The sequence below is a fragment of the Schistocerca cancellata genome, chromosome 2 (genome assembly GCF_023864275.1).
Source record: "Schistocerca cancellata isolate TAMUIC-IGC-003103 chromosome 2, iqSchCanc2.1, whole genome shotgun sequence".
Lineage (NCBI taxonomy): Eukaryota > Metazoa > Arthropoda > Insecta > Orthoptera > Acrididae > Schistocerca > Schistocerca cancellata.
In genome coordinates this window covers 370,571,221-370,598,804 of record NC_064627.1, presented here as the reverse complement: position 1 = coordinate 370,598,804, position 27,584 = coordinate 370,571,221, and the positions used below count along the sequence as shown (strand labels likewise).

The following is a 27,584-nucleotide window of genomic DNA, read 5'->3' as shown; positions in this document are numbered from 1 at the left end:
TTCAGAGCGTTTTTCTCGTGAATGGCTGGCTGATGGCCATATGGCTGGGGCATTGTAACACTATGGGGTAGTGCTGCAAACACGCGCCATCCCACTCGGAACTTCATTTCCCAACCCTGGCACTCCCCTTGTTAGTCTGTTTACAAAAACATGAAATTTCTTCAGGGTGAAGATAATCGCAAGGGTCTCCTTTTTAGTTTGCAAATACCCCTTTTTCGCGGAATTGTGTGATGTTAAAGTGATCAGATATTCCAAGCCATCCACATCTGTATGAGCCAGGATGGCTCCAGGCCCTGTTCAGAGACGTCCACCAACACCACCTACTGTTTACAGGCTGAAATGTGGCAAGATATGGGGCTGGTATGAAGTGTGCTTCAGAGTCTTGAAAGCCCTCTCACACGCTTCTTATCGGACAAAGGTATGCTCTTCTGCAGATTGTTGAGCAGGTGCAAAATCAATGCCACACCCAGGATGAATTTTCCATAATTTGTGATCTTCTGTATTGGTACATAAGAAAAGCACTGACAAAAAACATTAGTGCAACTGCTGCAAGCGTCAGCAAAAGATAAAGTTTTCTTTTCTTCTGCGCATCATCTCAATGTCAGGTCAACAAGCGGCCTGCATCGAAAGAAGCCGCCCAATTAAGAATTAAGAACTGTTATACACACGGTCAAGAGATAAGTACTATGGGGAATCTTGAAAAACAGAGTTGTGCATTTTCGGAACAGGATTTTTTCAAGGATTGTAAGTTGTCGTATTCTGCCTTGTAGAATGGAATTAAACTCTGATACCAAGGTTTTGGTTGCTTTTCAGTCTGTGCATGAAACTTTTTTATTAACAATAACATAGAACTCTCAGGAGTCACTGTAAGTGGTGCAACTGTTGATAATTCTAGAACTATTTCTAAACTGACATTTTCCGTATTTGCCTCATCTCCATTGAACATTTCTTTCTGTATTCTTAACCGAGAGATGTATGAAGCTGTTAGAACATAATATTATACATACAGAATCCATTGGTATCAGAATCTCAAACTTACCAGAAGTGGACTTTGATTGTTTTTCCCTGTACACTTTAAACAATATGGGCATCCATTTTGAAAGTCACTGCAAAAACATAACATTAAATCATTTGACATGGACAAACACAAAATATAATTTTCTTTATTGTCAAATACTATATTTTTGGATATTATACAGCAATTGAGTGTCATCTGTTTGCCATGAGTCATCTGTTTGCCAAAGTCAAGTAGTGTCTTTACAGACATTCTTTGTGCAGTCTTGAGGGCAGGAGCTGCATGAAACCTGAACAGATAGATCAAAAGTGTTTCAGCCTCTTTAGTTTTTTAATCTAACTGTACAAAATTATTAATGTAAATAGACTTACGTAAATTATGCTCAATCAGCGTAGAACAGAAATAATGGCAACATGTTCACCCCTCAAGAGTAACTGCGGAACATGTCGCTCAAGGAGCTCCTCTTTTTTGCCAGATTTCAGAACCAGTACAGTCCGACCTGTTGCAGGTGTGCTTTCTACCAGTGTACCACAAGAACCTTACAAAGAGCGCAATTGAAAGATGTAATACCACTTTAGAAATGTTTAGTTTACTTAATATTCATGATTGTTTCCTTGATATTACACTGGAGCACCAAAGAAACTAGAACAGGCATGCGTATTCAAATGCAGATTTATGTAAGCAGGCAGAATATGGCGCTGCTGTTTGCAACAGCTATATAAGACAACAAGTGTCTGGCGCAGTTGTTATATCAGTTACTGCTGCTACAATGGCAGGTTATCAAGAATTGAGTGAGTTTGAACATGGTGTTATAATCAGTGCACGAGCGATGGGACACAGCCTCTCCGAGGTAGTGGTGAAGTGGGGATTTTCCCATATGACCATTTCACGAGTGTACTGTGACTATCAAGAATCCGGTAAAACATCAAATCTCTGACATCACTGCAACTGGAAAAAGAGCTTGCAAGAATGGGACCAACGATGACTGACAAGAATCGGTCAACATGACAGAAGTGCAACCCTTCTGCAAATTGCTGCAGGTTTCAGTGCTGAGCCATCAACAAGTGTCAGCGTGCAAACCATTCAATGAAACATCATCGATAAGAGCTTTTGGAGCTGAAGGTCCACTTGTGTACCCTTGATGACTGCATGACACAAAGATTCACGCATCGCCTGGGTCTGTCAATACCAACACTGGGCTGTTGATGACTGGAAACATGCTGCCTGGTTGGACGAGTCTCATTTCGAATTTTATTGAGTGGATGGAGGTGTATGGGTGTGGAGAAAATCTCATGAAGCCATGGACTCTGCAAGTCAACAGGGGACTGTTCAAGCTGGTGGAGGCTCTCTAATGGTGTGGAGTGTGTGCAGTTGGAGTGATACGGGATGCCTGATAAGTCTAGATACAATTCTGACAGGTGACATCAACATAAGCATCCCGTCTGGTCCTGTCGCATTCATGCCCATTGTGCATTCCGACAGAGTTGGGGAATTCCAGCAGAACACTGCAACACCTCACACATCCAGAATTGCTATAGGGTGGCTCCACGAACACACTTCTGAGTTTAAACACTGCCGCTGCCCACCAAACTCCCCAGACATGAACATTATTAAGCATATCTGGGAAGCCTTGCAACATACTGTTCAGAAGAGATCTCCACCCCTCGCACTCTTACGGATTTATGGACAGCCCTACGGGATTCATGGTGTCAATTCCCTCCAGCACTATTTCAGGCATTAGTGGAGTCCATTCTACGTCATGTTGCGGCACTTCTGCGTGCTCAAGGGGGCCCTACTTGATATTAGGCAGGTGTACCAGTTGCTTTGGCTTTTCAGTGTATATGCGCTGCATTTTCTGTTTATTTACTTACTGTCACTATTGGCTGGAAGGAAGAGAATAAGAGGGAAACAAAAATTAAACAGATTAATAGTGTGAGGTATATTTTTGTTACAATATTTATGACAATTTGACAAATAATTAAAGTTTCTCTGGGCTTTGGTTAAACTGTGCAGTATCTGTGCTCTGCTTCACTCAAATTATTTTTGTTTTACGGTATTAAACATCTTAATTATTGGATCCTTTTTGGAGCCACACTCAATTTATTAATTCAAGTTTCCTTAAATTTATAAGCTTTTGGAATTCTGATTATGAAACATGATATAATTGCATTGACTGTTCCCGCAGATACACTTGGAAACCCCAGTTCCACTTTCAGAGTTCATAGTATACTGGAAAAATGATGAAAAGTGTCAAACACTTCAGAGGAGCCACCTATATAAAAATTACTATATAAATATATGTATTACTATACAAAAATTAATATTTATATGCATCAATTTCATTGTTATTGTTCTTAAGATGTTGATATAAATACATCACTATAATATTGCCTTAGTGAGAGAGACTGCTAACAAAGTATTTTAATTTAGGGTGTGCTTCCAAGTGTTTTGCTGAGTTGTTGTTTCCATTTTATGCACACTATTTCTATGACCAACCCAGTCATTTTCTTCAGGTGTTGTGATTTTGCTGTTATGTGTACTCCCTGCTTGGTCTCCAGCCAGAGTGTGTGAACTATCTACATTTACATCTACACAGATACTCCACAAGCCACCATACGGTGTGCACTGAAGGCTACCCCATATCATTATTAGACATTTTCTATCCTGTTCTACTCGCAAATAGAACGAGGGAAAAATGACTATCTACATGCCTCACTATTTCTCGTATCTTATCTTCATGGTCATTGCGAGCAAAATATGTTGGTGGTAGTACAATCGTTCTGCTATTGTTGGCCTTGCACCGCTATTTATAGCAGAGTTCGATTCCCAATGCTTCCTACACTCTTCGATGTTGTTCTGTTTTTCGGAGCTCACAATGATATTCTGTGAAATGCAAATTCTCTCAGCATTTCTCTGTCCTGGTCAATATGATGAAAGACAAGATTTTAGTAAAATTAGTGCTGGACAACAAGTGTTGTTTAAATTGCAACTGCCATTCCCGTTATTAGGTTTTGTGATGACTTTATTTTGGTAAACTCCTTAAATATACTGTTTCAGGAACTTGTCATTTGCACCATGATACTGGCTTCATTGTATTTCACTTTGTGATTCTATTTGAGGTACACTTGGAAAAGGCTGGGAGATACGGGAAAATTTCAGTTAGATTTCATCATGGTCAGGCAGAGATTCCAAAATCAGGTATTGGAGTGTAAGATTTACCCAGGAGAAGATATAGACTCAGTACACAATTTATTAATTATGAAGAGTACGCTGAAGTTTAAGAGACTAGTCAGGAAGATTCACTGTACAATCAAGTGGGATTTGGAAGAGCTAACGAATGAAGAGACACACTTGAAATTTTCTGAGGTTATAGATACTGTGATAAGAAATAGCTCAGTAGGCAATTCAGTTCAAGAGGAATGGACATATTTAAAAAGGACAGTCACAGAAGCTGGAACAAAACAGGAGGTACAAGGAAGAGAACCACAAAGAAACTGTTGAATAACACAAGAAATACTTCAGTTGAGTGACAAAAGAAGAATATACAAAATGTTTTTGGGAAATAAAGAAATACAAGTCACTTAGGAGCAAAATAAACAGGAATTGCAGGGAAGCTAATGAAAAATGGCTACATGAAAAACGTGAAAAATTTGAAAAAGTAATGATTGTTGGAAGGATGGTCTCAGCAAATAAAAAGTCAAAACAACATACGGTGAAATTAAAGTAAGAGTGGTAAAATTAAGAGTGCAGTGGGAATTTCACTGTTGCGCAGAGAAGAGAAGGTAGGTGAAAAGTGTACATTGAAGGCCTCTATGAGGAGGAAGACTTATCTAATGACGTGATAGAAGAAGAAATAGGAGTCGACAGGGCAAAGATGGGGGATTCAGTATTATAATCAGAATTTAAAATAGGTTTGGGTGACTTAAGATCAAATAAGGCAGAAGTGATAGATACCATTCCATCTGAATTTCTAAAATCATTGGTGGAAGTAGTAATAAAATGAAAATTCACACTGGTGTGTATATGAGTCTGGTAATATACCACCTGACTTCTGGAAACGTATAAGCCACTGACAAGCAATCACTTGTGATTGCTGAAATCTCCTAGTGTGAAGAATTCTTGGTTGACTCATTTACAGAGATGAGTCAAAGTGTTGCATACAAGTGGCTCATTTGGTGGCAGATATACAGAGCAGAGGTTGTAGAGAGCTTCAGGGAGAGCATTAGGGAACGACTAACAACAATGGTGGAAAGAAATACAGTAGAAGAAGAATGGGTATCTTTGAGATATAGATATGTTAGACATTTCAGGATTTAAGCTAGCTTCCTACTTCTGCAGAGTAGATACGGATGGAGGAGGAGTTGCCACATTTATTAAAAACTGCAATAAATTCAAGAACATTGACATTAATAAATTCTGTTTATAGCAGCATCTAGAAGCATGTGCAACAGAAGTAGAGTTCCATAACAGATCCTATATAATAGTAACTATTTACCGAGCACCTGCAGGAAATTATAATCTATTCATAAATCATCTAGAAGCTCTTTTGAGTTATTTAACAGGCAGAAACAAAGAAATTTTGATTGCTGGTGATTTTAATACAGATTTTCTAATGCAATCTTCCAGTAAACATTTACTGCAGTTAGTAATGTTGTCTTTCAATCTAACTCACACTGTAAACTTTCCAACTAGGATCACTAAATCCTCAAGGACAGCCATTGATAATATTTTTATAGACAAATCAAAGGAACAAAATCATATCATAAAACCTCTTATAAATGGACTATCAGATCATGACATGCAGCTCATTGTTTTAGATGTAAATTCTAAGCAGATTATCAAGACTGCTAAATCTGAGTACAGAAGAGTAGTCAATCAACCAAAAATTGAGTGTTTTAGAAAACTGCTCAAAGATATCAACTGGAAAGATGTTTATGGTGCTCATGACATGAATGAAAAATATAACACATTCATGAACAATGTCAGTACCATGTTTGAAAACAGTTTTCCTCTAAAAGTTACTCAAATTAAACAGAAGTCTATAATAAAACCATGGACTACACAAGGAATAAAGATTTCCTGTAAGACAAAAAGGAAAATGTATCTGTCGATCAAGAATAGCTCCAATGCTGATGATTTAGCTAAATACAAGGAATACTGTAAAATATTAAAAAGAGTAATTCAGACATCTAAACAAATGCGCTACGAGAAGAAGATAGCAATGTCAGGGAACAAAATAAAAACAATATGGGATATAGTGAAAGAGGAGACTGGTAGAACCAGAAAGGAACAGGAGCAAATAGCACTAAGGGTAGATGACACATTAGTAACCGATGGGCATAGTGTGGCAAATCTATTTAACAAGTACTTTATATCCGTTACTGATAGAATGGGATTGTCAGGATCAGTGAATAATGCCCTTGAATATCTGAAACTAGCCTTTAAAAATAGCTTCAGGTACATGAATATGTCACTCACTTCACCAAAAGAAATAACTTCCATAATAAAATCTTTAAAAACAAAGCATTCTAGTGGTTATGATGAAATATCAACAAAGTTAATTAAGGTGTGTTCTTGCGAATTTAGTACAATTCTGAGTTACTTGTGTAACCAGTCAATTATAACTGGGACATTTCCTGACTGGCGAAAATATGCAGATGTTAAGCCACTATTCAAGAAAGGGGATAAAGAGATACCATCATACTACAGACTGATTTCACTTTTGCCAGCATTCTCAAAAATTTTACAAAAAGTAATGCACAGGCAGCTTCTCAACCATCTGACCACAAACAACATAATATCAAGAACACAGTTTGGATTTCTGAAGGGTTCAGATATCGAGAAGGCTATTTACACCTACAGTGAAAATGTACTTAATTCATTAAATAACAGGTTACAAGCAGCAGGTATTTTCTGTGATTTGTCAAAGGCATTCGATTGTGTAAACCACAACATCCTTTTAAATAAATAAGAATTCTATGGTGTCACAGGCAGTGCTGCAAAATGGTTCAAGTCATACCTCGCTAACAGGAAACAAAGTGTGTCAGTGCAAGGGACTAGTGAATTAAGTCATCAGTCATCATCAGAATGGGAAGAAATTACATGTGGCGTCCCACAAGGATCCATCTTAGGGCCGCTGCTTTTTCTTGTGTACATTAATGATCTCTCATCAGTTACACTGCCAGAAGCAGAGTTCATTTTGTTTGCAGATGACACAAGTATTGCAATAAATAGTATATCGAGTGTAGTTCTAGAAAGATCTGCTAATGATATTTTCATGGATATTAATTAATGGTTTAAAGCCAACTCACTGACATTAAACTTCGAAAAGACTCACTATATGCAATTCAGAACCTGTAAGAGGTTTCCACCCAGCATATGCATAAAGTATGAAGAAGAGCAGATGGAAGAGGTTGTTGTATTGCTGTATTTGCAATTCGAGTATTAGCAGACATAGGCGACATAAAAATAAAAAAGCTTGCATACTTTGCTTACTTTCATTCCATAATGTCATATGGTACAATTTTGGGGCAACTCTTCAAGTCAAACAAAAATTTTCAGAGTCCAAAAGCGTGTAATACGTATTATTTGTGGAGTAAATTCACGGACGTCCTGTAGAAACCTCTTCAAAGAACTGGGTATACTAACTACTGCCTCTCAGTATATTTACTCCTTAATGAAATTTGTCCTAAATAATATATCTCTTTTTCCAACAAACAGATCAGTTCATACATACAATATCAGAAACAAAAATGATCTGCACAAGGACTTAAAAGCACTTACTTTAGTTCAAAAAGGGGTCCACTACTCAGGAACACTCATCTTCAATAATTTGCCAGCAAACTTAAAAAACTTAGTTACAAATAAAGATCAGCTGAAAAGTAGCCTGAAAGACTTACTAGTGACCAACTCCTTGTACTCCATTGACGAATTTTTTAATAGAAACAAATGATGTATTGTATATATAGTCATACTATTCTACTCCATTGACGAATTTTTTAATAGAAACAAATGAAGTATTGTATATATATATTCATACTATTCTACTCCATTGACGAATTTTTTAATAGAAACAAATCATGTATTGTATATCTATTCATACTATTAGTATTGTTATTTCAGCTTTTTATTAAAAAAAAAAAATTGACATGTTCCACATCCACGAGGATCTCCTCAGCACAGATCTATGGAACGAAAAACTGATCTAATCTAATCTAATCTAATCTGAGAGACAAAATAGTGAAGGTAGCAGAGGATCAAGTACGTAAAAAGATGAGGGATAAGAGAAATCCTTGGGTAACAGAAGATATATTAAATTTAATTGATGAAATGAAAAAATATACACATGCAGTAAATGAAGTAGGCAAAAAGGTATAAAACGTCTCAAAAATGAGATCGACAGGAAGTGCAAAATGACTAAGCAGGGATGGCTAGAGGACAAATGTATGGATGTAGAGGCGCATATCACAAGGGGTAAGATAGATACTGCCTACAGGAAAATTAAAGAGACCAATGGAGAAAAGAGAACCACTTGTATGAATATAAAGAGCTCAGATGGAAAACCAGTTCTAAGCAAAGAAGGGAAAGCAGAAAGGTGGAAGGAGTATATAGAGGCTCTATACAAGGGCGATGTACTTGAGGACAATATTATAGAAATGGAAGAGAATGTAGACAAAGATGAAATAGGAGATATGACAATGCGTGAAGAGTTTGACAAAGCACTGAAAGACCTAAGTCGAAACAAGGCCCCGGGAGTAGACAACATTGCATTACAGCTACTGACAGCCTTGGGAGAGCCAGGCCTGACAAAACTCTACCATCTGGTGAGCAAGATGTATGAGACAGGCAAAATACCCTCAGACTTCAAGAAGAATATAATAATTCCAATCCCAAAGAAAGCAGGTGTTGACAGATGTGAAAATTACTGAACTATCAGTTTAATAAGCCATAGCTGCAAAATACTAAAACAAATTCTTTATAGATGAATGGAAAAACAGCTAGAAGTCGACCTCGGGGAAGATCAGTTTGGATTCCGTAGAAATGTTGGAACACGCGAGGCAATACTGACCCTATGACTTATCTTAGAAAATAGACTAAGGAAAAGCAAACCTATGTTTCTAGCATTTGTAGACTTAGAGAAAGCTTTTGACAATGTTGACTAGAATGCTCTCTTTCAAATTCTGAAGGTGGCAGGGGTAAAATACAGGGAGCGAAAGGCTATTTACAATTTGTACAGAAACCAGATGGCAGTTATAAAGAGTCGAAGGGCACGAAAGGGAAGCAGTGGTTGGGAAGGGAGTGAGACAGGGTTGTAGCCTCTCCCCGATGTTATTCAATTTGTATATTGAGCAAGCAGTAAAGGAAACAAAAGAAAAAGTCTGAGCTGGAATTAAAATCCATGGAGAAGAAATAAAAACTTTTTGAGGTTCGCCGATCACATTGTAATTCTATCAGAGACAGCAAAGGACCTGGAAGAGCAGTTGAACGGAATGGACAGTGTCATGAAAGGAGGGTATAAGATGAACATCAACAAAAGCAAAACGAGAATAATGGAATGTATTCGAATTAAATCGGGTGATGCTGCGGGAATTAGATTAGGAAATGAGACACTTAAAGTAGTAAAGGAGTTTTGCTATTTGGGTAGCAAAATAACTGATGATTGTCGCAGTAGAGGATATAAAATGTAGACTGGCAATGGCAAGGAAAGCGTTTCTGTAGAAGAAAAATTTGTTAACATCAAGTATAGATTTAAGTGTCAGGAAGTTGTTTCTGAAAGTATTTGTATGGAGTGTAGCCTTGTATGGAAGTGAAACATGGACGATAAATAGTTTAGACAACAAGAGAATAGAAGCTTTCGAAATGTGGTGCCACAGAAGAATGCTGAAGATTAGATGGGTAGATCACATAACTAATGAGGAGGTATTGAATAGAACTGGAGAGAAGAGAAACTTGAGGCACAACTTGACTAGAAGAAGGGATCGGTTGGTAGGACATGTTCCGAGGCATCAAGGGATCACCAATTTAGTATTGGAGGGCAGCGTGGAGGGTAGGAATCGTAGAGGGAGACCAAGAGATGAATACACTAAACAGATTCAGAAGGATGTAGGTTGCATTAGGTACTGAGAGATGAAGAACATTGCACAGGATAGAGTAGCATGGAGAGCTGCATCAAACCAGTCTCTGGACTGAAGACCACAACAACAACAACATACAGAGCAGACTGACTTTGCAATACATTTTATCACTACAATTGAGTAGTTAGAGCCACAGGCAAGGAGTGTTATCTTTCATAAATAAAGAACAGAACTTTTCCTTTCATCTTTCTCCACTATGATCGCCACCACCGCCACGATTTTTATTTTACAACACTCAATACTGAAGTTATTAATGCCTCTGCTGAACATGATTGGATAAATTTAGTGAAATAAATGAAGTCATTTTTCACCAATCTCAATGTGACAACGATCCTTGGATTTGTATTAACAGCTTTTTATCTTTTTTTCTAACTGTCATATTGCAGTGCCAACATTTGGGAGGAAGAGCACAGAAATAACTGCCAACATCAATGTCTAATGCTGTTACAAGTTGCCACTGCCTCACAGCACTTCCTTTCATCACTGGAGGAAAGACTGATATGATTAACAAAGAGCAAATAAACAGTATGTTACTATGAGGATAATTATGCATTACCCTTTCTAAGAAGAAAGTCTACTACCAAAATAGTTAAAATTATAACAAGCATTTGTAGACAGTTGCTCCTGAAGTCAGATTGATAACTATGACTTTAAACGTTCCATACAGAGTCAGCCAAAAGAATGTATACACTCTTTGTCAGAATGTATCACGATATCAATATTATCAACTGATTTGAATTATGAGTATGTTGTAGTAAGGCCTTTGGCTCAACAGATGTCAGTACTTTCATCACGATAGTGAGAAAATAAAATGGCTGAAAACAGGCTTGATGGGCGAGCAGTAAAAATGCATTCTGAAGTTTTTTATCAAGTCTGATGATGCCGTTAAAGTCCAATGTCACTGGAGTTGGGTGTTTGAAACAGAATCCCCAACCTGCCTAACAATTAAACACATTACTGATATAACTGAGGCAAATGGAGTGTTTTGTGATATTCACAAAATGAAGATCTGGAAGACTGTGTACAGCTACAAGTCCTGCTTCGTTGGCTCTCGTATTGAAAAGCTTTGTTGCTTATGCTCATAATTCTGCTATGTAATGTGCACATGAAGTGAGGATTAGCAGTAGAAATGTATGGCAAATTCTAAAAGCTGCTAAGTGGAAAGTTTCTACCCCACAATTAAGGCATGCAATTAATGACGATAACTGTGACTGCTGAAGGCAGTTTTCAAATAGTATCAATTAAAGCTAATTGTAAATGAACAATTAGAGATGAAGGTAGTGTGGTGGTCTGAGGAGGCATAGTTTAAACTTAATGCAACAGTGAATTGGCATAACTGTATCTACTGGGCACTGAAAAATCTGCATGTTAATGTAGATAAGGCAGTCAGTCTATCAGGAGCTCATGTGTGGTTTGGAATATCATCTAGGAGGCTAGTAGGGTCATTTTTCATTTGTGATACTGTCACCAGAGAATTGTAACTAGAAATATTATGTGAATTAATTTTACCAGGTGTAAGTGTACTTTCTGGAGCTGACAATGAGGTCTTCTACCAGCAGGATAGGGCACCACCACACTACCATCCAGCCACATGAGCTTTCCTGGATGACAATCTACAGGGACATTAGATTTGATGAAGACGGCCCACTGAGTCCCCCCCCCCGAGTCTCCAGATCAAACCATTATGGAATTTTTATTTGCAGGGAACTGTGAAAGTTCAAATCTATTGATTTAAGCAACAAATGCTGGAAGACTTTTGCCAAGAGGTTACAGCAGCATGTTTAGAAATTTTCATTAAAATATTGACCGCTGTAGCTGCAGCGACTGCTTGTCATTCCGATACTTGTCTGGCTGCCAATGGCAGTCATTGTGAACATCTAACCTAACCTTTTCCCTTGCTGAAGATAGTATTACATGTGTGATCAGTATCTAAATGTAAATCAGACACACAGCAAACTGTTTTCACTCCTTAAAGTGTGAACACATTTTTTGACAGACTCTGTACATTTGACAGAATTTTAAAATAGATGCTAATAAATAAAATTTGTAGTGAAAAACAGGTAAAGCTAAAAGAGATGAAAGATAAAATAACACTGTAGATGAAAACAACTGACTGATAAAAAATGAATGAGGTAGACCATTATATATTGCCCGACAGCAGTTTAAGGAGGAGACCCACCTTGATGTAAAATTTTAAATTTTAGCAACACTGGTGTTATCATACAATAAATTTGATGGCAATTTCCTGGGAAATACAAAGGCTGCCCTCTTGTTAACTAGTAAACCATAACAGTTTGAAATATGGTGAGCAGAGAGTATCAGATTGCTAGCTTACTTAATGGTGGATTCTCTAAAAAAAGTAGCTGTGGATCATGGAGCAGTGCCTTGTTTTAAGTCTGCTGAACACAGCTTCCTGCCATCTCTGTGGTTGAGAGGACAAGTACTTTGGTCGATTGTTAGCTTTGTTGGTTGTAGCTTCTTCTTTGTAACATCAAAGCAACTCTTATTTCCACTGTCTCATAATTTTTCTTCCTATCATCAATTAAAGAGCATGTACTCTGCTGTCCCTAAATGAATATTTGGCTGCCTCATGTACAATGCTGTTGCTCGTAATTCCCACATGCCCTGACATCCAACAGAAAGATACTGCCTTCCTTCACTTTCAGGCAGTGTCTTTAATGCTCTGGATCCTTTTATTTATTGGTTACATTTCCACTATAGATAGGAGGACACACAGAGTCTGAGCACATGACAAATTTCTTGCTAGGATGACCTCAGCCTCTCAAGGGTCTTCTGTGCAGGATGAAGTCTGGCATCATACCTGGTATGCACACCAGGATCAAGGAACTGTTAAGTTGTGTACGGAAGAATAACAAAGCAACCAAGAGAAAAATAACAATGTTTATTTAAAATAAAGATCAAAAGATTGTTGAAAATGTTATGTGAACCAGTCTTAGTGCAACCATGTTCAGGATGGGACTGGGCAAATGCCCTTTAAGCTTGCAGTAGTCCATACCTGTCAGATCCCTATGTTTAGTGGCTAAGATACTTCAGGGTGATAACTGCATTTTGACATCTGACTCAGCCAAGGCAATTTACTACCAAAAAATAGAGCCAAACATCTAAATGAATTTCCATAATTTGCAATGAAGTGTGTTTCAGAGCTTCCCATTTAGCTGATGGGATCTCAAACTGTAACCGGGTCATTTGTGGGTGCTGCTCTTACTGAATTAGCTATCTGGCATGACTCATGACTCATCCCTGAAAAGCAGTATTCCAAGTATGAGTCATAGTTCAGCAGATATCTTTCTTTATGTTCTGGAAACAATCCCCAAGGCCATGGGTAAGCCATTTCTCTTTTATTTTTTTTCTTCTAATCCTTCCTTCTATCCAGCAAGGTACATAGGAGAACTTCTGTGAAGTCTGGAAAATAGGAGAATGGTACTGATAGAACTATGAGGACAAGTCGAGAGTCATTTCTGCATAGCTCATTTGGTATGAGCACAGTCCACAAAAGGCAAGAATCTGGGCTCGAGTGCACAGGACAGAGTTTTAAATTATACCATTCATGTGGAACTCAGTAAGTTAAAAAGAACAATTAAAATCCATACAAATGGTTTATTTCTGATGAAAGTTTAAAATTTATTTTTTCTTCAACCCATTGTTCCACCCTTTAATCATCAACTAAGTTATTATGGTATCAGGATGAGATTATATGAAGAAAAGAATTGAAAGCAACAATGGAGAAGCTGTCTATTGAGGTAAGGAAAATATAGGAACAAAAATGGCCCACATTGTTCACACAAACTCCAAAGTCCATACAGAATTTAAGAATACAAAAGCAACAGTAATTTCTTGGAAGCCAACAAGAAGTAATTACCACATTTGCATATATACCAAGCACTTCAACAGGAAAGGAATGTCTAAATAAAATTAAAATCCTGTGTAAAAGAGAAAAGTCAGGCAACAGAACACTAGTTCTATCCAATGGAGACTGTTCCTTCACATGACATTAACTACTTGCAAGTAATGAATGAAAGCACAGAACACAGTGAATGAATTTGTATGTGATATGTATGCTTTTGCTATAGTTAAATACAATACAACCCTACAAAGAATTTATATAATTCACTGCTATATGCAGGCCTGCCTATCGATAGGGGCTACTCTGAACTACAAGTAGCCATATTGAGAAGCACATTGTGTTTTACTTTACTTTGATTCAAAAAACAGATTTAAACTTGAATATGGTTTTATGATAAAAATTGATGCATCTTGAATGGTGATAATAACCAAATTGTCACATTGGTCTACATTGTTGACACAAACAACAGTTTTTACAGTAAGCCAGTTAGAAGAAATAAAGAATACCACAACCAAACACACACACACACACACACACACAAAATCAATGTTTCTGGCTACCAAGAACCTTTCATGGGCAAGTGCTCTACCAAATGAACTACTCAAGCATGACTCATGACCCACCCACACAGCTTTACTGCTGCCAATACCTCATCTCCTACCTTCCAAACTTCATATGTGTAACTTGCAGAACTACTGGCGGTGGAGATGGTGATAAGGGCACCTGACGGCAAGGTCTTTAGTGCCCACACAAAAACAGATTGAGATGAGTGTCAGTAAAATACTCAGTACGGAAAGATAAAACAGCAAGTAAAACACATGTAACAAAGGGTGGAAAACCATACGGACCCACACCGAAGCATGGGACAAAGCATGGTGTCAGCATTAAAACATGAACGACACAGGAAGAAAGTGGTGGAAGGACCTAAAACAATATAGCAGATGTATGTGGCTGGGGGAACGCATGAAAAAAAAAAAAGAAAAAAAGAAAAAGAGGAGGCGCCAGCCACTCCGCAACACACTAAAATCTCCAGCCTAAAAATTTAGGCCAGAAACCGGACACATCACAAAACTTTGAAACCCTAACTACACTCGTCTCATCTGTTAAAATGTGGCAGATAGAGATGTGCTCACCACAGGCATCACAAAACCGGGGATCCTACCACCATAATAGAAAGCTTTGTGTGAGAGGACAGTCCCAATCCTAAGACGAGTGAGTGTGACTTCATACCACCTGGGCAACTGGCAGCAGGAATGCCATGGCTGTGTTGTGGACTTAACCAACCACAGCTTATTGATGGCACTGCCAGCCATTCCTCCTCCCACAACTGCATGCACTTCCTATGTAGGACAGAAATGACAGACTGCAAGGGAATAGGACAATGTATCACGTCCTGTCCTATTCAGGCCTCCTTGGCAGCCTGAGCAGCCTATTCAGTGCCCCATATCCTGACATGACTGAGCACCTAGCAGAATGACACCTGCTTACCCTGCTGGTGGAGCACGTACAGTTGGTCAGTTATGAGCCAGACCAACTCCTCAGCTGCGTACAGGTTCTGCAATGATTGCAAGGCACAAAGGGAATCTGAGCAGATGAGAAAACGTCTGCCCGGAAGACGATGCACCTGCTGCAGTGCCTTCAGGATTGCATGGAGCTCTGCTGAAAAAACAGTATACTCGGTAGGAAGGTGAATCCTGGTGACACAGTCTAGGAACACTACAGAGCAGCCAAGGGAATTCCCGTATTTGGAGCCATCAGTGTAAACGACCGTGAAACCGTGATGCATATCTAAAATGTTTGCAGAACTAGCACTCCTGGAATAAATGATATTGCGGACATCGGAGACATGGCTTAGCCACAGCCTAGAGGAATCTTCCAGGATGAATTTTCACTTTGTGCCAGAGTGTATGCTGATATGAAACTTCCTAGCAGATTACAACTGTGTGTCGGACAAGGACTCGAATGTGGGACCTTCACCTTTCATGGGCAAGTGGTGTATCAACTGAGCTACCCAGTAGTCATGCAAGTGTGAGTTGTGTTTGTGTGAATGCGTGCTACTTTAGAAGAAGGCCTTTTGGCCAAAAGCTCAAATGTACAGCAGTCTTTTTGTTGTGCCTGTATGAGTCAGTGTCTCCTCTATATGGTGAGGCACAATCTATCCTTTTCATAATATTGTTGTTATTCCATCCTTGATTTTCCATGGTTTTCTTTAGTAATAAACATTTGTTTTAAGCAAAACAAGGTGAAATATTAAGAAGTTTGAGACTTGCTCCAGTGAAAATACTCAAATATCAATTTGTGAAACATTACAGATCATTTGCCATTCTTGAGCCACCATATTAAATTTGTACTGTATGGGAGTATAATATTGACTGTTGACAATTTCATAGAAGCATACAGAGTTCCAGCTGAATCCAATAATGGGAAGTAGTATAAACACTGATCATAAATTTGCAAATACATGAAATTGGTGACTTTTTTTTAGGTAAAAAGTGGTAGAAGGAGAACACTGATGACGCCTGATGCAATCAGTTGTAATTCTTGGAGAAGAATCAATATAAAATGATATCACTATTTATAACTGTCTCATAGCATCCCGAATTCGATAACATTGGAAGTAAATTACATACAAAGTGTAAATCATTATAACTTTTATATATTTACCAATAGAAGGTACTTTAGCCTTCTTCTTTCTTGTCCAAACTTCACGTATATCCTTTAGTGCCAGATTCCAGTGCCTGTCAAAGGCAACAACAAAGGCCTCACAGTAACCCCTGATACCATTCATACTTCTCGTAACTACCTGGAAAAAAAGGGAAACAAATATTTTAAAAGTCTGGTTTTAAAAATGTGGCTATACAACCTGATTAGCAGCAGAATTTATGGAACCTGTCTGAACTTGTATCAAAATTGAATGATCATAGTAATCATTCTGAAATTATTAACTACTAAACAGTGTGCACAACTCAATGTTACCTTCATTTCAAACCTTTTGCCTTCCCATTCAGCAATTTTCATACTTCTGGCAATTCTTCAACAATATGTAAGATAATTTAATGTTACAATAATGAAAGTTACATGGCATTTCTGTATGAAGAAGGAAGAATTTATCACAGAGGCCACATATAAGGTCGTCCGGCTATGCATTGTTGCTACAACACTGTAACTTCAATCTCTTAATGCAGCCCATAAATGAGAAGATATAAAAACATATAACATATATAAGAAAACTGTAGTCTGTTTACTGTCCACAATTCAAACTTATATTGAAAGTATATAGTGTGTCAAAAAGTTATTCATAATATAGTATCTACTGGGAACCTCTACAATTAGACTGACAAAATAAAGAGGCAGCCAAGTAAGATACAAGTTCAATAATTTAATTTCTAGATTAGAATCTAGGGGACTAAATAGGAAACTATGGACCACTTGGTTATTAAGAATCTGCTGGATTAATAACCTGTCCAAACTTCCTTGAAATCATAGTATATTGTCACATAAAAACTGGAATAAAATACCAGTTATGATAGCAGGGTTGTTAACAAATACTAACACATCATACTGAAAATATGTTGATTATATACATACCAAAATACAGATAAAGCTGAACTCACTGTACAACACTGCTTCTTCCAACCAGCTATCTGGATTTGAAATAAACAGACATCATACACTGTCATATCCCTTCTCTCATTATTTGTTGCATTACCAAAGCAAGATATTGATGGTCTTCCATGGCTGCTGTTGGTACAACACTTGAAAGTATGTTTTGGTATACTCTTTTCTGGTGTATTGACTCAATGTTTGGCACCAGCTGATTATGATCTATGTCTAGTGCCACCCTTCAATAAAAAAGGTGCTTGATGGATGTCCTCTACCAGACACTTCATTACCACGTAACACAGCCCCAAAAGAGCCTGTATATATGACTGTGTTGTCTGGCTTGATGCTGGCTTCTGTTATTCAATTATTCTTTGGCTATACTGACCTGCTGCTCGTTGGCCAATGTCTCTGGGTCATTCCATATCAAGTCATCCAGGCTATGATATCCACTATCTAGCAGAGAAATGAGATTTTGTGTAGAGCTTTTGTAGTTAATTTCATGAACTGTTACCAGTTTTTATTGCTTCATATGCATTCTGTTGCTAGTGATTGCCAAAGTTTGATGCAAGGTGTTACTTCAAACCAAGCTGCGAAAATTTAAAAATTGGTAGCAGTTTTTAAGTGGAAAAAAGTATGCTGCCAATTTTTCCCTTAATATTCTTTCTGAAATCTAGTTTATGAAAATATGAAAGAATTGGCCATACAAACTTTTGTAGATTTATTTTATTTTATTTTATGTTACATCAGAAAAAAATAATGGCCACTTCCCCCACCCCACCCTCCCACCTCTGAAAATCATTGGAATTATTAGACAATGATCTACAAATAGTACAGTTTCATCACAAAAATATTTTTTATGTGGATTTTGAAAACATCTCCACTCAGCCATTAGCATTCCCACAGTATCCTTGAGAGAAATACTGTTAGCTATCAAAGAAGCATTAACAACATAAGTGAGCCTAAAATACACAAGTACAACAAAAACTGCAGTATAAAACAGAAGTACAAACTATAAAATGTTCATAAACATTGCACAATATATGAACATTACAATGGTAACTTCTGTGTCATAAATGGATTAATTCAATGCAGTGACATCTAGGGTTTTGTTTACAGTACTTGAGCACTTTCTCAAAAGTCACTATCATGTCAACACAAAATGCTGCTGCCGCAATCTGCATTCAAGTTCATTTAGAAGTATACATGTGACAAGTCACTGTAATGTTTCACATTTAATAGTTCTTTGTATAAGGACTACTTTTCTCCCACCAACCTTGAAGAGTTTTTGCTTAGAGAATGAGTATGGCCTTTTGCTTTGGTGATATCAACACACAGAATATGACAGAATGGAATGTCACAAACATCATTATCAGTCCAACAGAAGGACAAGAATGGTGCATATGGATGCACGATCTTCCTGTTACATCTCCTTCACTGTCATTCACTTTCTCAACAATCCCCAAATACCAAGAAGAGCCATGCACACATGCAAAATAGCAGCTGGGCTGCACAGAGCATTCTGGTGTTAGTGACAGAAGCGCAGAGAAAACATGCATGGTACTAAAATCTGTACCACCTCTTAGCCTTTTTGCTCCAATCTTGGTTGATGACATTGGTATAGTGTGATGCATGGATTGTGTTCCATAATCTGTTTTTGTACTTTCAGAGTTGAAAAAAGAATTTGTAACTTGTTTCTCTTGAACAAAAAGCTGTGTCCAGTAGCTAGAAGAAAGCATAGATTACACCTGTCTACAAGAAGGGTGGAAGAAATGATCCACAAAACTACTCTACAATGTCCTTGACATCCATTTGTGTAGAATATTAGAACATATTCTGAGCTCAAACATAATGAGGTATCTTGAAAATAATGACCTCATCCACGCCAATCAGCAGGGATTTCGAAAACATAGATCAAGTGAAACCTAGTTCGCACTTTTCTCACATGACACCCTGAAAGCCACAGATCAACGCAGTCTGATAGAGGCCATATTTCTTGATTTTCAGAAAACATTACACTCAGTACCACATCGATGCTTATCATCAGAAATACGATCTTATGGAGTATCAGACAAAATATGTGCTGGACTTAGGATTTCTCAGTCGGGAGGATGCACCACATTATCATGGATGGACAATAATGGACAGATGTAGAAATAACTTAGGTGTACCCCAAGGACGTGTGTTGGGTCTGTTGCTGTTCATGTTGTGTATTAATGATCTAGTGGACAATATTAAAAGTAACCCCAGACTTTTCACAGATTATGTAGTCCCTACAATGAAGTACAGTCTGAACCAAGCTGCACAAATATTCAGTCAGACCTTTATAAGATTTCAAAGTGATGCAATGTTTGGCAACATGCTTTAAATGTTCAAAAATGTAAAAATGTGCACATCACAAAATGAAAGAAACATAGTATCCTATAACTATAATATTAGCGAGTCACAGTTGGAATCTCTTACAAATACCTGGGTGTAACACTCAGTAGAACATGCGGTGGAACAATCACACAGGCTCAGTCGTGGGCAAAGCATGTACCACACTTCAGTGTACTGGTACAATAGTAGGAAAATGCAATTAGTCTCCAAAGGAGACTGGTAACAAATCACTCATGCAACCCATTCTAAAATATTGCTCTTGTGCGTGGGATCCATACCAAACAGGATTAGCAAGGAATATTGTATGTACACAGATGGCAGTTATAAGAGTCGAGGGACATGAAAGGGAAGCAGTGGTTGGGAAGGGAGTAAGACAGGGTTGTAGCCTCTCCCCGATGTTATTCAAGCTGTATATTGAGCAAGCAGTAAAGGAAACAAAAGAAAAATTCGGAGTAGGTATTAAAATCCATGAAGAAGAAATAAAAACTTTGAGGTTCGCTGATGACATTGTAATTCTGTCAGAGACAACAAAGGACTTGGAAGAGCAGTTGAAGGGAATGGATGGTGTCTTGAAAGTAGGATAAAAGATGAACATCAACAAAAGCAAAATGAGGATAATGGAATGTAGTCGGATTACGTCGGGTGATGCTGAGGGAATTAGATTAGGAAATGAGACACTTAAAGTAGTAAAGGAGTTTTGCTATTTGGAGAGCAAAATAACTGATGATGGTCGAAGTAGAGAGGATATAAAATGTAGACTGGCAATGGCAAGGAAAGCGTTTCTGAAGAAGAGAAATTTGTTAACATCGAGTGTAGATTTAAGTGTCAGGAAGTCATTTCTGAAAGTATTTGTATGGAGTGTAGCCATGTATGGAAGTGAAACATGGACGATAAATAGTTTGGACATGAAGAGAATAGAAGCTTTCGAAATGTGGTGCTACAGAAGAATGCTGAAGATTAGATGGGTAGATCACATAACTAATGAGGAAGTATTGAATAGGATTGGGGAGAAGTTTGTGGCACAACTGGACCAGAAGAAGGGATCGGTTGGTAGGACATGTTGTGAGGCATGAAGGGATCACCAGTTTAGTATTGGAGGGCAGCGTAGAGGGTAAAAATCAGAGGGAGACCAAGAGATGAATACACTAAACAGATTCAGAAGGATGTAGGTTGCATTAGGTACTGAGAGATGAAGAACATTGCACAGGATAGAGTAGCATGGAGAGCTGCATCAAACCAGTCTCAGGACTGAAGACCACAACAACAACACAGAGAGTGGCATCATGAATGGTCACAGGTTTGTCTGACCCACACGAGAGTGTCACAGAGATGATGAAAGAACCAAACTACCAGACTCTTGAAGATAGACGGAAACTATCCTGAGAAACCCCACAGACAAAGTTTCATGTACTGGCTTTAAATAATGAATCTAGAAATATACTGAAACCCCCTATGTACAGCTCATATAAAGGTAGTAAGTATAGAGCCATTTAAATAATCATTTTTCCTTCACTTCGTATGTGAATAGAATGGGAAAAATGCTCCAATTACTGATACAATGAGACATATCCTATATCGTGCACTTCACAGTGGTTCACAGAATACAGATGTAGATGTAGATTTCATTTTTTGAAACAGAGAACTGAAATTCCTTGCAGACTCTCCTGGCAGAATTCAAATACCAGCAATGCTGCAAGTTTTTATCTTTATACAGTATCTGCAAACTTCTTCCTGTGACAGGTCTTTTAACAGTGCGACCAATACCACTGCAAGTATATTTGCCATGCCTGGTTGCAAAAAAAAGACCAGCTGCACTTAACATTGAAATCACATTCACAGACGCATATAAATTTTGTACTGTGCAGCACATCCATCAGGGAAATATTACGCAGAAGCAAGAGGAATTTCAGGAAATTCACAGACTTCTGAGTCTGATACATCAGGGCCACATGGTATTTTAGATCATCAGAAATAATACAAAAACACGTGCATGTAACTGTGTCTATTTTATACAAAAAACAAAACTGTGAAGAGGGCAGCTACTACTGCTTCCTTCTTAATTTTTAGGTAATCAGACTGTGATTGAGAAATGAAAGAGTACGGAGTAAGTTTTATGCTTTCTTACTTAGTGTGTCACAGAATTCCAACATAATGGTGATTTGAACAATTAAAGTCAATCTATCAGTTGATACACATTACAGTATTGAACCATGTCATCAGGGTCTTCTATTTCATTTTGCTCCTGTAACCGTGGTGTAGGGGTAGCATCTTTCATTAGTAATCAAAATGTCCTCAGTCCCGGGTTGGAGCCCATCACTGCTGAAATTCTGAATAAAAATAAGTGGCACTGGCAGCTAACTTCTGGCATAAAAATGGCGAAAGACTTCCTGCACAAGAAGTCACCCTCATTCTGCCAATGGCCACGTCAAATTGAGCGGAGAAGAGAGGACAGAGGTTCAGGGCACTCTCTTGCCCTTGGGGTCGAAAACTGCCTCTAAAAGCAGAAGAATCAGCAATGATCAACGGTGTGAGAGCACAGAAGGCAATGTAAACCACTGCATTAAAGGACATGTGGCATTTAATAGGAAAAATGTCATGATGATTCTCCTTTGCAGAAGATTCTGGACTACGGTAGTCACGCATTCTGATCTCCAGAATAGGACTGCAAGGAGGAGGTCACCATGAGAAAAAGCTTGAATAACCAATGAAAGAGTAATGTTCTACAAGTCGGGGTTTGTATATCAGAAGTCTGAAAGTGGTGGGGGTGCTAGAAAATCTGAAAATGGATATGCTAACACTCAATCTGGATGTAGTGTGGGTCAGGAAAGTGAGATGGATTTCTGGTCATATAAGTACAGGACAATATCAACAGCAACAGAAAATGGTATAACAGGACTAGGACTTGTTACAAACAGGAAGTTAGAGTAGAGAGTGTGTTACTGTGAACAGTTCAGTGATAGCGTTATTCTCAACAGAATCAACAGCAAACCAACACCAACAATGACAGTTCAGGTATATTTACCAACATCGCAAGCTGAAGTTAAAGAGACAGCCAAAGTGTATGAGGATATTGAATGGATAATTCAGTATGTAAAGGGAAATGGAATGCGGTCTTAGAGGAACGAGAAGAAGAAAGGGTTATGGGAGAATACGGGGTTGGTACTACAAATGAGAGAAAAGAAACACTAATTGAGTCCTGCAATAAATATCAGTCAGTAATATTGAATAACCTGTTCAAGAATCACAAGAGGGGGACATATACTTGAAAAAAGCTGGGAGATACGGGAAGATTTCAGTTAAATTACATAATGGACAGGTGGAGATTCCAAAATCAGGTATTGGATTGTAAGAGTTACCCAGGAGCAGATATACACTCAGATCACAATTTAGTAATTATGAAGAGTAAGCTGAAGGTTAAGAGACTAGTCAGGAAGAATCAATGTATGAGGAAGTGGGATACAGAAGTGCTTACGAATGAAGAGACATGCTTGAAATGCTCTGATGCTATTGATACTGCAATAAGAAACAGCTCAATGGCCAGTTCAGTTTAAGAGGAATGGACATCTCTAAAAACTGCAATCACAGAAGTTGGAAAGAACACCATAAGTACAAAGAAGATAACTATGAAGAAACCATGAGTAACAGAAGAAATAATTCAGTTGATCAATGAAAGAAGGAAGCACAAAAATGTTCAGAGAACCTCAGGAATTCAGAAATATAAGTCACTTAGGAATGAAACAAACAGGAAGTGCAGGGGAGCACAGGAAACAGCTCCATGAAAAATGTGAAGAAATAAAAAAAAAAAATTATTGTCGGAAGGTCAGACTCAGCATACAGGAAGGTCAAAACAACCTTTGGTGAAATTAAAAGCAAGGATGGTGACATTACAAGCGCAACAGTAATTCCACTGTTAAATGCTAAGGAGAGAACGGAGAGGTGGAAAGAGTACAATAAAGGTCCCTATGAGTGGAGAAGATTTGTCTTATGTTATAGAAGAAGAAACAGGAGTCGATTTAGAAGAGGTAGGGGATCCAGTATCAGAATCAGAATTTAAGAGAGCTTTGGAAGACTTAAGATCAAATAAGGCAGAAGGGATAGGTAACATTCCATCAGAATTTCTAAAATCATTGGGTGAAGTGGCAACAAAATGAGTATTCATGTGGGTGTGTAGAATGTACAAGTCTGGTGATATACCATCTGACTTCTGGAAAAACACTATCCACACAGTTCTGAAGACTGCAAGAGCTGACAAGTGAGAGAATTATTTCACAATCAGCTTAACAACTCATGCACCAAGTTGCTGACAAAAATAATATACAGAGAACTGAAAAGAAAATTGAGGATGTGTTAGATGAGGATTACCTTTCAGAAAGGTAAAGGCACCAGAGAGGCAATTCTGACGTCGTGGTTGATAATGGGAGCAAGACGAAAGAAAAATCAAGACATATTCATAGGATTTGTCAGACTGGAAAAAGCATTTGACAATGTAAAATGCTGCCAGATATTCTAAATTCTCAGAAAAATTGGGGTAAGCTACAGGGAAAGATGGGTAATATACCGAAGAACACATACATAGCCAAGAGGGAATAATAAAAGTGGAAGACCAAGAACAAAGTGCTCAGATTGGAAAGAATGTAAGACAGGGACGTAGTCTTTTGCCCCTACTGTTCACTCTATACTTTGAAGAACCAATGGCAGAAATAAAAGAAAGGTTTGAGAGTGGTTTTAAAATTCAAGGTGAAAGTATATCAATGACAAGATTCACTCACAACAGTTGAATGTATTGAACAATCTAATGAGTACAGAATATGGATTGACAGTAAATTGAAGAGAGATGAAAGCAATAAGAAGTAACAGAAATGAAAACAGCAAGAAACTTTACTTCAGGATTGGTGACCACAAAGAAGATGAAGTTATGGAATTCTGCTACCTTGACAGCAAAATAACACGTGATGGACGGAACAAGGAGGACATCCTAAGCAGATTAGTACTGGAAAAAAGGGCGTTCCTGGCCAAGCCAAGTTTACTAGAATGAAACTTAGGCCTTAATTTGAGGAAGAAATTTCTGACAATGCACATTTGGAGCACAACATTTTATGACAGTTAAACATGGACTGCAGGAAACCCAGAAAAGAACAGCAAAGCATTTGACATTTGGTGCTACAGAAGAATGTTGAAAATTAGGTGGATTGATAAAGTAAGCAATGAGGGGGTTCTGTGCAGAATCAAAAAGGGAGAAGTACACACATCAAAAAAAGTTTTGCATCACCCCAGTTCCAAGAACTCCTGAAGATAGACGTTGATTGTGGATATTATATCACAGACACAGCCCCTTTGACTGTTCAGAGATGTCACTAAACCCGCTCAAAGGTGTAAACAACCATGCATGAGCAGTGCCTATTAGGCGGAGGAGGTCCGACAGCTGATCAGTTCCAGTTATTCCACCTGGAAGGAGGTACACAGCTCATGTTGTCTGCAGTTCAACCATGCCTAGATGGTCAATACCACAATTCGATCGCGTCGGCATTGTTACTTTGTGACAGGAAGGGCTCTCAACAAGGGAAGTGTCCAGATGTCTCAGAGTGAACCAAAGAGATGTTCTTCGGACATTTAGGAGATACACAGAGGCAGGAACTGTCGATGACATACCTCGCTCAGGCCGCCGAAGGGCTACTACAGCAGTGGATGACCGCTAAGTACGGATTACGGCTCGGAGAAACCCTGACAGCAACGCCACCATGTTGAATAATACCACATAATGTTATGACTCAAGCTGTGAACAATATGCTGCATGATGCACAACTTCACAGGATTGGCATCAAGTTCTCTTCATCGATGAGTGTCACATATGCCTTTAACCAGTCAATCGTCGGAGACATGTTTGGAGGCAACCCAGTCAGGTTGAACGCCTTAGACACACTGTCCAGTGTGTGCAGCAAGGTGGGGGTTCCCTGCTGTTTTGGGGTGGCATTACATGTGGCCGATGCACGCCACTGGCGGTCACGGAAGGCACCATAATGGCTGTATGATATGTGAATGCCATCCTGCGACTGATAGCGCAACCATATCGGCAGCATATTGGCGAGGCATTCGTCATCATGGATGACAATTCGCACCCCCATCATGCCCATCTTGTGAATGACTTCCTTCAGGATAACAACATTGCTTGACTAGAGTGGCCAGCATGTTCTCCACACATGAACCCTATCGAACATGCCTGGGATAGATTGAAAAGGGCTGTTTATGGACAACATGACCCACCAACCACACTGAGGGATCTATGCTGAATCAAAGTTGAGGAGTGGGACAATCTGGACTAACGGTGCCTCGATGAACTTGTGAATAGTATGCCATGACGAATACCGTATTTACTTGAATCTAAGCCGCACTTTTTTTCGGTTTTTGTAATCCAAAACACCGCCTGCGTCTTAGAATCGAGTGCAAAGCAAGCGGAAGTTCTGAAAAATGTTGGTAGGTGCCGCCACAACTAACTTCTGCCGTCGAATATATGCAGCGCTACACAGGCATGCTTTGTAGTCACAGAGATAAATACTGGCGACAAAACCTCTGCGTCAGTAAATAAATTTTTTTTAAAAAAAGGTGGAAGACGAGCTTTTTTTTTCTCCGCCCCGAGTTTCGACCATTGCATTTTCATACAGTAACCAATGAAGTAAATACAAATTCCGTATTGTTCATCTTCGAATTTAGCAGAATTTCAATGTACTACGAAAATCCGACTGGCAAGACTGTTGCTAATAGGAACCTGATGAAATGTGAATCACATGCAGTATTCTCTTCACCATAAGAATAATACGAATATAAACATTTTGCCATGTATTCTTTCGTGTTTGCTGCTATCTCATTTAAATCCTGTCTGCCTAATAAACTACGAAACTAGAGTGAGACAACAGAAAACGCGGAAGAATATACGTATCATGTCATGTTTATATTCGTATTATTCTCATGCCTAATAGTGATACAGTCAGAAACGAAGCACGGCAACTGACTAGATTTTTAAATATAAGATGACTAATTTCTGTGCAGAATGTAATGTACTAAAGAAGCGGCTGCAAAGATTTTCAAACAGAGAAAAATTTTCGCCTAACTCTCATTCAGAACATGTTCTATCATACGCAGTCTATTATTTGGTTCTTGTTGATCATTATCAAAGAAAGCAGCAGTGTAAGTAACAACAAATCAACAAATAGCAGTCTCTTGCCATTGTTTCGCTAATGAGATGACACCTTTTTTTTTTTTAAAAAAAAAAAACGGTGGTAGAGCGCACAAAAGCAAGCCATGCCGCGGGCGGCAACAGGCCGTAAACACGCACTATCAGAATGCGACAAACAATGCATCACGCAGCATTTTCAGCTTAGAGTGACGTAAACACCTAAACAAAGAAAACGGCACTTATCAGATCAAAGCAAAATACGCAATCGATTCAAACCAGACGAAGCACGTGAAAAAGGAAGGGTACCCGTATAAATACGGACGGAGCGCCTGACGCATAGCAATGGCTACCCGATAAAACTTAACTGCTAATCTTACGACTCGAACCAAACTACTGTAGCTGTATCTTTTTTCATTCGAC

General features: G+C 38.5%; 1 protein-coding gene across 2 annotated transcripts in view; it reads right to left on the bottom strand.

The window, feature by feature from the left end:
• Positions 1-953: 953 nt before the first annotated feature.
• Positions 954-27,584, bottom strand: part of LOC126161770 (U7 snRNA-associated Sm-like protein LSm11) — a 110,039-nt gene continuing 83,408 nt past the window's right edge. Inside the window, exons 4-7 of one of the 2 annotated variants that reach the window (XR_007534953.1) lie at positions 16,679-16,817; positions 1,387-1,553; positions 1,198-1,304; positions 954-1,106 (exon numbers count right to left, since the gene is read on the bottom strand). Coding sequence is in view for 1 of the 2 variants with exons in the window: in XM_049917838.1 (XP_049773795.1) it covers positions 1,402-1,553; positions 16,679-16,817 (291 nt within the window). In the remaining variant the exon portion in view is untranslated. Of the gene's footprint in view, positions 1,107-1,145; positions 1,305-1,386; positions 1,554-16,678; positions 16,818-27,584 lie in introns of those variants that run through there. The other variant, XM_049917838.1, reaches the window with a different exon arrangement.